Source organism: Lingula anatina, chromosome 7, assembly GCF_051362555.1.
Source record: "Lingula anatina isolate TDL-2025a chromosome 7, LinAna3.0, whole genome shotgun sequence".
In the NCBI taxonomy this organism is placed as follows: Eukaryota; Metazoa; Brachiopoda; class Lingulata; order Lingulida; family Lingulidae; genus Lingula; species Lingula anatina.
In genome coordinates, this window is record NC_141773.1 from 23,861,003 (window position 1) to 23,873,357 (window position 12,355).

Consider the following 12,355-nt stretch of genomic DNA (forward strand, 5'->3'; position numbering starts at 1 on the left):
TGTTCTCATTTCAGGGGATGATTTCGTTTTAATCAAAGAGTTTAAAATGGCAAGTCCCCAAGCTCTCCAATTATTATTTTAAATTATAGAAACCCAAGATAAGATGCTCTTGCATTTTGTTCATTATAAGTGTACTGATATCTCGGAAACGCAGCAGTTCACTTTAGGTTAAACCCCCTTAACACTGGACGGCGACCTGTCTGCGACCATAAAACAGGCATCGCTGTGGTCGTCGAAAGGAGGCACAAGCATCGCTTTGCTTGCAGAAAGAATGCTCAATGATCGGCCACGTAAGATATTATTTTTTTACTTTCAAACGGGGGCGTACTAGGGTGTACGCAGAGAGGACGCCTTCCAGTGTAAAGGGGGCTTTAGGAAAACCCAATTTCGCCATTATTTCAGCAAACTGGCCTTTGCGTAAACTGAACTTTATTTCGAGTTCAACAGACCGCATTTTCAAACTGAATAGTAAATATCTACTGTTTGGAGCCCAGTAGAGCTTGATATCTTTATTTTTTTATACAGAGGCAGTCGCTGACGTAGTGAATACAGTAAATTATAGCTGATCTACAGATAGTCGACTACATACATATAGCTGACGGCATACTTATTTCCTTGTCATGAACTAACGGAATTGTTATCACTCAAATAATAGTGCACAATGTTGTTATAATAGCTGTCATAAAGCGGGTGTATCCACAAAAAAAAAAAAAAAAAAAAAAAAAAAAAAAAAAAACATTGTAGGCGTCAAGTCCGTAGGGAATAATGTGAACGAACAGGAAAATGAAACTTGGTACATTGATGACAACCTTTTGTCTGTATCATGAAGCATAGCTACCGAATACAGATGCTGTTGCTTGTGAAATGAACACCTGAAATAAGAAGGATAAAAATTAAGCAATAACACAAAGTCTTAGCTACGAGTACCTCATTATCTAAGACATCTACGAAGATAAGGAAGAGTTCGAAAGTAAATGATTCAACTTTAGATTTATTCATAGAATTCTATGTACAAAATAGCGACTGTTCAAACAAACAAACAAACAAACAAATAAAAAATGTCTCACAATCCAAACTGAAACAAAAAATATGGAAACAATATTAGCATTTAGTCATCGATTGCGATGTCGTTAAAGGCTTGTAGAAACAAATCGAAAACTTTATTACGAAAGAAAGAGGAACGAACATGCATATCTCAGCATCTGATATCTTTCTCGGAAATGATGATGAAAATAAATTTGATAATTCTTCAACCTCACGGTGATCATGATCACTCAGTAGGAGAAAAAAAACAACATCCTGCCTTCTTCAGTTAGTCTTAAAGCAATAAAACTTAACCCTTTCACGTGCGGGATCTTCTCGAACGATCGGCTTTTCTGATCGTTACGTCAAGCTTCACTTCATGCGTTCTAAATAAGTCTTCTTTTTCTGATTAGTGCCTTTCATTCTTTTGCTTCAATGGGGCTTTGATCTGCGAACTAGTATTCAGAGAAAAATAATTATTTCCTGGTATGGTATATCTGAAACTTTGCGACAGGTCATCAATTAGCTGCACCGCCAGGTGTTAGCTTCGATAAAAATTCTGTAGAGAAAAATTACATTTACCGGAGAGTTCGTGTAAAGAATAATGACTTCACCGGCTTGAGTATGACATACGCGACATGGAGGCGGCAGGGAAGGAGAGGTGAATTACTGCAATGATCCCAGTTAAATCAGTGTTAAAAAACACAAAGGAGAATCATTTCCTTACTTTATCAAAAAGTCGATGGTCTGTCTGACTTTTTTGCTACCACTCAAGAGTATAATTAATACAAACACCATTTCACGCGGCAGTCCTTCAATTGTAGTAGGTATAGTGGCATATATGTAAAATGCTGAATTTTGTTTGAAATTAACTTTTTGGTTAACGACAGGAGTGAACGAACATTTCAAATGTCAGGACTTCTTTTTATGAAGGTGTACCAGGTCCAATAAACAATAGCCGAAATGCTTCCTTTAGTTAAAAAAAGAAGAAAAATTCTTTTTTTGTATTAAACTGATGAAACTTATTTTTTCGTGACTATGAGATTGATTAAATACGTAATTATATAGAAATTCGACCGTGTGAGACCGCCTTGCAATATTTGTATTAACAATGCACTCTACAAAACGCCATAAATTGATTGATACGATCACACCAAGCCATTTGGCATTTACACCGTCTATCTTTATTACGTTGTCAATGGACAGAGTCGACAAATACACTATTCCAGAACACTGAATAATGCAGCGAGGAATATTACTAAAAGTTACTAGCAAACTGCATTAAACTAAAAGGTTTGTGGGAATTACACCACATCCGGATGATATAATATACAGTATCTGTACACGTTTTAATAAGATGAGGAAGACTCAACGCTGTAATTGCCACAGTCCTTTTGTACAGTATATCCACAGACATTGCACGTCCAGAAATACGCTGAAAAAAAAATGTCCATCAATAAAACTAAAGAAATTGATACAAAAGTTCTTTATGAAGCATGATGAAAGGACGCCCGGCCTAGAACACGCGTATGGCGTCGGAAAACTCATTTATATTATAAATTTCATGTAGGACTAATATAGGAAGTTCTCACATGAAAGAAAAGATATAATCATGTCTTCTGTACTGAAAATAATCGAAGGACACCTCTTGAATAGGCCTAAGCATGAAGAAAAGAAAAAGCACATAAGCACACTACTTATCGTGGATTGAAAAAGTTAATTAAAAAGTATTGTTATCTTTGCGTTTTGCAGGGTTTTTTTATGTACGTTTTCGTTTCTCGCCTTAAAATGCCAGGATGTCATAGTTTTTATGTCAGCCTGAAATCGATTAAAACAAATTGTACGACAGACCCTGCTCTAGGGTTTATTAAAATGCCCTGAGGAGATATCTAGACTATAGCTCAGGATAAAACAACAACCCGGAGTTACGCCCGTGTTAATCAATTATCGCAATCTAAAGGTGGCTTTTTATTAGAACGTGGTCACAGCGTCAAGGCTGGCGCCAGAGTGCTCCTGGTAAGTCTATTGTAGGGACTACACCTACACACCCCTTTCCATTTATATGTACTTTTATTCTACCTTGGAATCATTAGTATCGAGATAGAGCCTAGGACTATTAGTAATAGTATTACGGATGAATGTTTTGTATGGATGGTTTTCCGGAATCGATTTTGATGAACGCCTTAAGGGAAAGAGCAGGAAAGAGCATATTCAGGGAATGTTCCAAGTGTGTTAGATGTGCCGGTTAATCAAGGAGAGTCCCGAGTGTGTTAGGTGTGCTTGATCTCGTGCATGGAACAGAAATTGTCTAACTGTGTAGATCTGTTGATTAACGTGTTATTAAAATGAGAATAACACATGCCAACATAATAAGTCAAGTAAAATAATAATAATAATAATAATGCGCATTACTGACAGTATTGTTAAATTCTGCAACAACAAAATACACTTTTTTGAAAGACTGACTTGCATTTATTATTCTTTTTATATTACATTTATTGCTTGTTATTTGAATAATCTATCCATCAAACCCTCCACATTTACATATAACAATATTATTTACACACCGAAAGTAGAAAACACGCCTAACTCACTGCAATCTCTGTAAAGTACGTACAAAGTGTATTGGTAATAGCACCCATCAGAATGCGTAGAAGTTTACGCTGAAAGTGGAAGTTCACCGCGACAGTTTTAAACAACTCACAAACTGTTCAAAGTCGACAACCACAGTTCACTGTCCAGGTATGACCAATTCATAAATCTGACATCTTTTTACACAAAAAAATCCAGCTTAAAACCATGGCGCAATCGTAAACGTCAAGTTGGGAAAGTGTCGACAACAAGAGTATGACAATAACCTAAATAGTTGCGAGTATCAGTACAGCTAGGGTATAGAAACTCCCGCTAATATAAGACACATGTCCACCTTCAAACAAGTTAACAATTCATTTTCAAAATGTGTCATTCATTTTAGGAAATAAACATTGCTTGTTAGAAACGTGACTAAAATAACGATATTTGGCAGTTGACCACAATATCAAAAGTTACAATGTGAGGTGATAAATTATCTGATTGTACAATACATGACAAGATCATTCCATTGGTACTGGAATTTCAGCTCATGAAAGTCTTTATAAATAGTTGATATTGTTTTTTTTCACACTTATTGCTCAATTGTCGTTTTTGGTTTCCAGATTGTCGAATAATGATCACTGAATAAAAGTCCTAAAATAAACATTTCACTGTCATTAGATTGTATAAAATCACAGTATACAAAAATATCACTGACTTTTCTTTATCATCATCTTCCCAATTTCTTTCCAATTTTCTGTTCAATTAAATCACAAACAAATATATTTTCAATCCCAAATGCTTTGTAATCCATCAAAATGTACTGATCTTGAGTCTTCTTGCTTCAAAATTTTCTTCCATAAATCAGATAAAATGTCTTTATAAGAGGCTTTGCAAATCCTTTTAAAAGAGTGAAAACTCCCTGTTGGTAAGGCTCATTTCATTTACAAATCTGAAAGAAAAAAATAAGAAATGTCCTTATACAAATTCTGTGTGGAATTTTTTCTTCTTGTATGAGTAATTATGAGCATTTTAGTCATCAGGCAAAATGACAATGCTGATTAAAAAAAAAAAAAAAGAAATATATATATATATATATATATATATATATATATATATATATATATATATATATATATATATATATATATATATATATATATATATATATATATACTCAAAATCATGTGAACTATGTTTCAGTCTTTATTTAAATGACCCTGTTTATGACTTGCATGCTTGAATAAACTGACTTCTTTTCTCTTTGCAAGAATATGAACTCGTTTTCACACAGTCGTGCTATCAGCTAAATGATAGCTACTATGACCAGAATTACAGATAATACCTGCACAGGCAGTCAAGACATTCCCTACCTTGTCATTTCACTGTTTACAAACACGTGTCTCTTCACGTGTGTCCACGGCTCCTTCTGCTTCAGGGGAGCGTCCTTATTCCACCAGCCATAGTCGTGAGATGTGATTGTCTTATCTCTGTATATAGCCAGTGGACCTGTCATATGAAATATAAGGTAACATTAATAAACTGTTGGGGTTTTTACCTGTACACAGCAATATCGTCCATTATCCCAAATTTGCAATATTTGACTGAGAATAGCACTGCATGGATACTAACATACATTTTGTATTACTACTGACATGGTATTATAACGGGCATTGGTTTCTAGTGATCTCTAAAATTCAGGGCACAAAACACATACACGTATACCTATACCCTTAGCCAACTATCTCCACATCTAGGTAACACTGCATGTAATGTTACTCGTTATAATGCATTGATCTCTGCCTTGCATTTGTCCTTTAGTAAGGTGAATTAAGATGAACTACTTGAACTAGTACATTCATTCGGATATAATCCAAATAATAAGAACATATTTCCAGATTCATTCTGTGAAACATGTCTATGGACAACATGAAATACTGTGTCATTTTCAGAAGGTCAAAGGACACCATGCATTGTAACTAATAACAATAACATTCATGTATAGGCCCCTACTGGGTACGGTATATATATAGGCTAGCTTTACACTTAGCCCTCATTGAAAACAAATTACCTTTAGGGTTTCTGATATGTTTCGTCCTCTGCCTGGTGTATTCCACGTACGATCCCTGGGGTCCCGCGCCGTATGCAGACACCTGGTTAATTGGGATGATGGAGGGTCGGGGAAGCTTTTCTCGGTCTACGATTGGAGGGAGTTTGTCCATAGGATCGTACTGCGGGTTAAACGTGGGGTTGACCACCTTTTCCCTTATAGTATCCTGGTAACCCATCTCTGTTAGACCAAAGAATGCCATGGTTGCTTTCTTGGTGGAGAAACAGACGGTGGGATGTTAAAATGCTGCAGGTTTTGTGAGGAACCCTGTACCCTGTAGCGTGGAGCTTGCAGGTTGCTATGCACTCTCTGTTGCTATCTCGTTCTCGTTCTCGCCGCGAGACTTGTCAACCATCTTGGACTACTGCAGCGTGAAAGTTTTGTGTACCACTTGGAAATCTTGTACAATCGTATATATTTATTTATCATCGAGGCTCAAGCAGTGACGTTTAAAAAGCCAAGATGTCGATGGGGTCTCTCGCCTTCGATGAATTTGGAAGACCGTTTCTGATTTTGAAAGATCAGGACAAGAAATCACGGCTTCATGGCATTGAAGCTCACAAGGTACCATAATAATGACAGTCACAGTGGTAAACTGAAGGGGGGGCATAGGGTCTTCAGCCTTGTAAGTTATTATTTTTTTGCATGTCTTACTCCCTGCAAATTATTTTCTATGTCGATCTTTTGTAAATTTTTCAACTGTGATGCTTCTAGATCTGTAAAATTACCCAGTTAATGTAAGTGTCAGTGTGTCGGTGTCACTGGGTTGCTTTCAATCTCAGCCTGCCTTTGGCAAATTTCAAACTTGAGGAAGTCAGAGTTAATCAGAATATTTGTGAGCTGCCGACATCTTTCACGGGGTAGCACATACAGTACATACATACATAAATAGGTGTGCTAATGCATTAATCTTCATGCTGGCCTCTCATGAAATACCCACGTAGTGGCAGATTCCGCCCCCCCCCCTCCACCACTGAAGTGTTTCCTTCAACATCTCCGCTTTCAGTGCACTGCCTTTCTTTTCTTTACAGTCCATTTCTAATTCCTGAGAGCATGAAATCTTGGATGCGATTTCCCCATTCGTAATCAGTATTACATGATTATTATCTCACAATGTTATTGTTATATATGTTAACTCAGTGAATATATTTTCCTTATACCTCAGTCTCACATCATGGCAGCCAAGACAGTGGCCAGCACACTGCGGACCTCCCTGGGGCCCAAGGGACTGGACAAGATGATGGTCAGTTCAGATGGTGAAGTGACCATCTCTAATGATGGGGCAACCATCCTCAGCATGATGGATGTTGACCACCAGATCGCCAAGCTGATGGTTCAGCTGTCCAAGTCCCAGGATGATGAGATAGGAGACGGCACCACGGGTGTTGTGGGTAGGTCGTCACTTACCAATGCTTTGCAAACTGAAATAAGTTGGCTCCAAAACTGGTGGTGTGAATTAAATGAGTGTTTAAGGAAGTGAAAATCAGTAGTATTTATATAGAATGGGAAAGGAGGTTTAATGGTAAATAGAGAGTAGCATGGATTCTTCACAATACCTTGTTTTAGTATGAATGAAGGCTGAAATTATGTTAAACATTTCAAAAGATCCTGCTATATGTCACACTGGCTATCATATACCTGTACTTCCAGTGATGGCAGGTGCCCTTCTAGAGCAGGCTGAGCAGCTGTTAGACAGAGGAATCCATCCAATCAGAATAGCTGACGGCTACGAGATGGCTGCCCAGGTCGCCATTGGTCACTTGGATAAAATTTGTGATCAGTTTCCACTGGACCAGTCTCACAGAGAGAGGCTGATAGAGACAGCTATGACTACACTGGGATCCAAGATGTAAGAATGGGACCTGGTTGTTGTGTTTTTAAGATTTCATATGTAGTTGACCAAGCATGATGAATTTAAATTAATATTTTGCTTGTTTCTGTTCAGAATATTTGGCTGTCAAAATCTTTTTTATTGGTAAAAGAGGGAAAAAGTCATGGTCATAATTGTAGCTCAGTTCTCTATACTTCAAGTCCAAACAAAAACTTGTTGTGAAAGGAGCCTTAGAGATATTTGGAGTGTTGTCAGTATTTTAGATCTATACAAAATAAGTACATATTGTTATATTGGCAACTATAAAAAGTACATATCATAATGATAAGATGATACTTCCAGAGTGAACCGCTGTCACAGACAGTTTGCTGAGATCGCTGTGGATGCAGTGCTCTCCGTGGCCGACCTGGAAAGGAAGGATGTGGACTTTGAGCTGATTAAGATGGAGGGTAAAGTAGGTGGCAAACTGGAGGACACTATGCTGGTCAAGGGGGTGGTCATTGACAAGGACATGAGTCACCCACAGATGCCCAAGGTAGCACCCTTCCCCTCCCCTTAGACCCCCCTTCCCTCCCTCCCTCTCTCTCTCTCTCCCTCCCTCCCTCTCTCTCTCTCTCTCTCATAAAACATGTAAATCAAGGCTTTGAATCAAAGGACAGAAGAAAGCTCAGACTTAAGAAAGAGAGATTATTGCACTGTCAATTGGAGATAAAAGTCGAATTTCTTTCTTGCTCTGACATTTTAATGAATATCTTCAATTTAATAATTTTATGCATTTTGTTTTCCATTCAAAGAGAATCAAAGACGCCAAGATAGCCATTTTGACCTGTCCATTTGAGCCTCCAAAGCCAAAGACCAAACACAAGTTGGATGTGACATCAGTTGATGATTATAAAAAACTGCGAGTGTATGAGACAGAGAAGTTTGATGAAATGGTCAAACAGGTCAGTGGCTTGTTCTTTGTCCAAAGGGAAAAAAATAACAAATGAGGAATTTTAGGTGAAGATCTGTTAGCACGATCCCATGGAAAAATTCTGTGGCTCCCTTATTACTATTACTACTATTTATTACTATTACTAATTGCTATTTATTATCCAGCTGAAAGACACTGGAGCCGAACACTAATTACTATTTCTTATCCAGGTTAAAGACACTGGGGCCAATCTTGTCATCTGTCAGTGGGGATTTGATGACGAGGCCAATCATTTATTACTGCAGAGACAACTGCCTGCTGTACGGTGGGTAGGAGGACCTGAGATAGAGGTTGGTATATAAGAGACACTTTGTTTCCTCCCTATGTAGATGCTGTTAGGGAAAATACTTGATAATTTGTTTAAATCTGGTTTGAAATTTTGATGACACGTTTTCTTGTTACCTTATTTTGTCTGACATGAATTTTATAGTGAACTTTATTAAATTGTGTGTATTTCAGCTTATTGCTATAGCAACAGGCGGTAGAATAGTGCCTCGTTTCCAAGAGCTGACGGCAGACAAGCTGGGCAAGGCTGGCATAGTACGGGAACTCACCTTTGGCACAACCAAAGACAGAATGTTAGTTATAGAAGAATGTCACAACTCTAGAGCTGTTACCATATTTATTAGAGCAGGAAATAGAATGGTAGGTGTATGATTCACATTTGGTAGATTGATGAAGATAATTTTTAGTGACTTAGAGATAAAAAGTGTGTACTGTACTTGGGTAGTTAGTGAGACAACTCAAAAGAAGCTTATTCTGCTTTGCAAAAGGTTAAGCCATTTGACTCTGAGTTAGTATCTGCTAAGATTTATTTCCAAATGAAAGATGTCTCCCATGTATCCATAGGTATGAAAAGTACTGGGCATGATCAACAGTTCAATTTGTTAACTTCATGTCTCTAAGTGTTGTTGCTGCCAATATTTATCAACAAGAAAGTGAAGATCTTAGTGAGGTTATGATGTGGACTTTTTTGTCCATTTTTCAGATAATAGAAGAAGCCAAGCGTAGTCTGCACGATGCATTGTGTGTAGTCAGGAACCTAGTCAAAGACCACAGGATAGTATATGGGGGCGGGGCCGCTGAGATTGCCATGTCCCTAGCTGTCAGTCAAGAGGCAGAAAAGGTAAGTGAACAGGATAGTATCAGTCAAGAGACAGACAAGGTGAGGGATTGTAAGAAATCCATATTGGATCTGTATATGCACTTGTGTATTAAGAAGCTTTTGTGAACATTTTACTCGGTGTCAGATTTCAGTCCAATAAATTGTGTTACTGGGTTATTTTCAACTAGAAAAAGTGTGATCTTAGTCTTGGAGCTGCGGGTTGTAATGTGATGACTAGATCTCTGGAGCTTTAGAAATATTCTTTGTACTCCCACTACAAAATGAATATAATAACAGATCTTAATGCTACTTTTCTATGAGGCTTAAGATATTAGTATTATATGTATTATTCCAGATCTCCACTCTAGAACAGTATGCTATGAGAGCGTTTGCAGATGCTCTAGACTCTGTTCCCCTAGCCCTGGCAGAGAACAGCGGCCAGGCTCCCATACAGACGGTAGCTGAGATCAAATCGAGGCAGGTGACGGAGAAGAACCCCAGGTTGGGTATTGACTGTATGAATAAAGGATCTAATGGTGAGTGATATGGACCTGTTATAATTAGTGTGGTACACTTAGCTGTATTCAAACTGTTGGAGATATTGTCAGTTCATAGTGTGACTATTACATAAGACTGTGCCCTATATGGAAGCCCCTCTCTTGGTCTGAACAATGAAAAGCGAGTATTGAAGGGGAGTAAATTCCCCCCTCCCAATTAATTACATATATAGGTTGCTTTTTCACCTTCTTTGACTGATATTATTCCCTGTCTTAAATATAGACACTTAGTAATGGAGGCTGTATGTACTAACAGGTAACATGTATGTGCACAGAAGATGTTCAGTGTATGTAGCAGTTGTAATAATAATAATAATAATAATAATAATAATAATAATAATAATGGTGTTTGTCTTGTTTAGACATGCGAGAGCAACACGTCATTGAGACCCTGAGTTCCAAGCGTGCACAGATCATGTTGGCAGTCCAGCTTACCAAGATGATACTCAAGATAGACGACATTAGATCTAGTTCAGAAAATGTAAGTCTGTGACGCAGAAAATCTGTGAGGTTTTTTTTAAAAGGACCCTTGGAGAGATTTACTTGTGGGAAAAAGGGAATAAAAAAATTTTCTTGGAGAGATCAGTGGTACTTTTTTTGCCTTTACTAGTTCAAGTTACATACTTGGAAATACACTTGATATTTGTGATTTGAGATTTTTTTTCCTGAGCCTGAAGGTTGACATATATTTTTACGTCTCCAATTTGTTTAGAAGTGGTCCTTTTCCAAGGGTATTAGTTTTCATTATTCTGAATTGGAAATAAAGCATTTCAGTCTTATAGATATAACCACCATCTGTATATCAAAGAAAAAAGGATGAAAGATGACAAAATCCCATATTACTGTTTCTTCAGTTAAATTTTATGCATATTATATATACTGCAGAGTAGCATGGTTGAGTATGTTTCACAGTATGTTTTAATAGAGAATTCATTCAAATCCTCCAGTCACTGTTGACCTCAGTTTTACATGGGGTTTATTAAACACCTTAACTTCATTTGACACGTTTTCTTTCCAGATGTTCTAGTTCAGTAATCCCAGGAATACTCTGAAGTTGTTGGACCTTGGTCACGTATACTATTGAGAGCACGGGTAACAGAGACTACAGTGCAAACTATCAAGATTGCTATCTCATGAACAAGGTTCTGCATCAATAATAATATTTCAAAGTCAGTACCGAGATTGAACAACTGTGGCGGTATCTGTCAGAGAATGGCCTTGGCATAGTGGCTGGAGACAACAGAGTAGAGAAAGACTTCCTGTGTTAAAGTTGAGGAGTATCCACAGAGATTGTAGAATACTAAAAAGGAACGCTGTTTAAATGTATTGGCGTCCTCAGATGGATCATTGGTATAAGAAATCGTCTTCCGTGGTTTGGAAGGTAGATCAAGTTGTTTTGCTGCAGGTGGAAATCACTTATTAATCTGCTACCAAGTTTTTATAAACTGGATGTTTGGTATCGCAGTTGTTGGAGTCACATGCATGAACAGTGCGGGATCAATCGTGTGGAATTTATATTGTGATTTTTTTTTTGCCAATTAATCTTTTTTTACGAACTTGTATTTTTACATGTACGTTGTGTGGTACATGATTGTGTGCTTTGTTAAAGACAATAAAAATACACGAGAAAATTTTGAATTTTTTTGTTGTCTTGTTGCATTTTAGTTATCAATAAGAGAATTGTGGAATTACAAACTTGTCGCCTTCAATAAATACCGCTGTATTTAAAATTGTTTCATTTACGGGAAAATCTGACACAAAATGTGGTTGCTTGTCACGCCCTTTGTCGGCCCAACCTGTAGCAATTGTGCAGGGAAAAGAGGCGAGATTTTTCTTCCCTGTAGAAACGAGGCTGTTGGGGTAGTTGAAAACTTACGCAGCATTTACGAAAGGGATAACTATGCTTTTTAGAATTCAAGATAAAATATATCTTATTATATTCACTCTTTCGCTAGTGTCAGTGGACACGGCGTGCGTCCACTTCTAGTTTTGCCCAAATTTATAAGATTACTTAGCACTTAACGCGACTTTAGTTAATTTATATGCTCTCTATGCTACTATGCTTTTTAAACGTTTACTACGTTTCAGTGTGAATCTGGCACTTCCAGAAGAAAATACTTTCACTGTCCGCAGTCTTAGACCAGTGATGTTCAGACGAGTGTCCTTGACTCGCGGTTTTGTTATA

The 12,355-nt window shown here is 37.5% G+C and overlaps 2 protein-coding genes across 3 annotated transcripts; one reads left to right on the forward strand and one right to left on the reverse strand.

Moving 5' to 3' along the window:
* Positions 1-3,472: 3,472 nt before the first annotated feature.
* Positions 3,473-5,910, reverse strand: LOC106150797 (sperm microtubule inner protein 11-like). The gene is made up of 3 exons (XM_013523788.2): positions 5,666-5,910; positions 4,968-5,103; positions 3,473-4,546 (listed from the first exon to the last, which is right to left on the reverse strand). Exons 1-3 carry the CDS (start codon positions 5,904-5,906, stop codon positions 4,498-4,500), a joined length of 426 nt encoding a protein of 141 aa, XP_013379242.1. The 5' UTR covers positions 5,907-5,910; the 3' UTR covers positions 3,473-4,497.
* Positions 5,911-6,094: 184 nt separating this feature from the next.
* Positions 6,095-11,808, forward strand: LOC106179850 (T-complex protein 1 subunit epsilon-like). Of its 2 annotated transcripts, XM_013563635.3 has the most exons (11): positions 6,095-6,268; positions 6,870-7,095; positions 7,355-7,553; positions 7,878-8,070; positions 8,330-8,479; positions 8,679-8,798; positions 8,968-9,153; positions 9,497-9,634; positions 9,969-10,149; positions 10,533-10,651; positions 11,189-11,808. In XM_013563635.3, exons 1-11 carry the CDS (start codon positions 6,167-6,169, stop codon positions 11,195-11,197), a joined length of 1,623 nt encoding a protein of 540 aa, XP_013419089.1. In that variant the 5' UTR covers positions 6,095-6,166; the 3' UTR covers positions 11,198-11,808. The 2 variants fall into 2 exon arrangements, with proteins under 2 accessions (XP_013419089.1, XP_086873465.1); XM_087017339.1 differs by lacking the exon at positions 11,189-11,808 and having other exon boundaries at positions 10,533-10,678.
* Positions 11,809-12,355: the final 547 nt, after the last annotated feature.

Coding starts and splice junctions, on each gene's coding strand:
- LOC106150797 (XM_013523788.2), bottom strand. CDS start 5,906: ATGGCATTCTTTGGTCTAACAGAGATGGGTTACCAGGATACTATAAGG. Junction 5,104..5,665: donor ACATATCAGAAACCCTAAAG/GTAATTTGTTTT, acceptor TTCATATGACAG/GTCCACTGGCTATATACAGA. Junction 4,547..4,967: donor GTAAACAGTGAAATGACAAG/GTAGGGAATGTC, acceptor TTTTTCTTTCAG/ATTTGTAAATGAAATGAGCC.
- LOC106179850 (XM_087017339.1), top strand. CDS start 6,167: ATGTCGATGGGGTCTCTCGCCTTCGATGAATTTGGAAGACCGTTTCTG. Junction 6,269..6,869: donor ATGGCATTGAAGCTCACAAG/GTACCATAATAA, acceptor CTTATACCTCAG/TCTCACATCATGGCAGCCAA. Junction 8,799..8,967: donor TAGGAGGACCTGAGATAGAG/GTTGGTATATAA, acceptor TGTGTATTTCAG/CTTATTGCTATAGCAACAGG.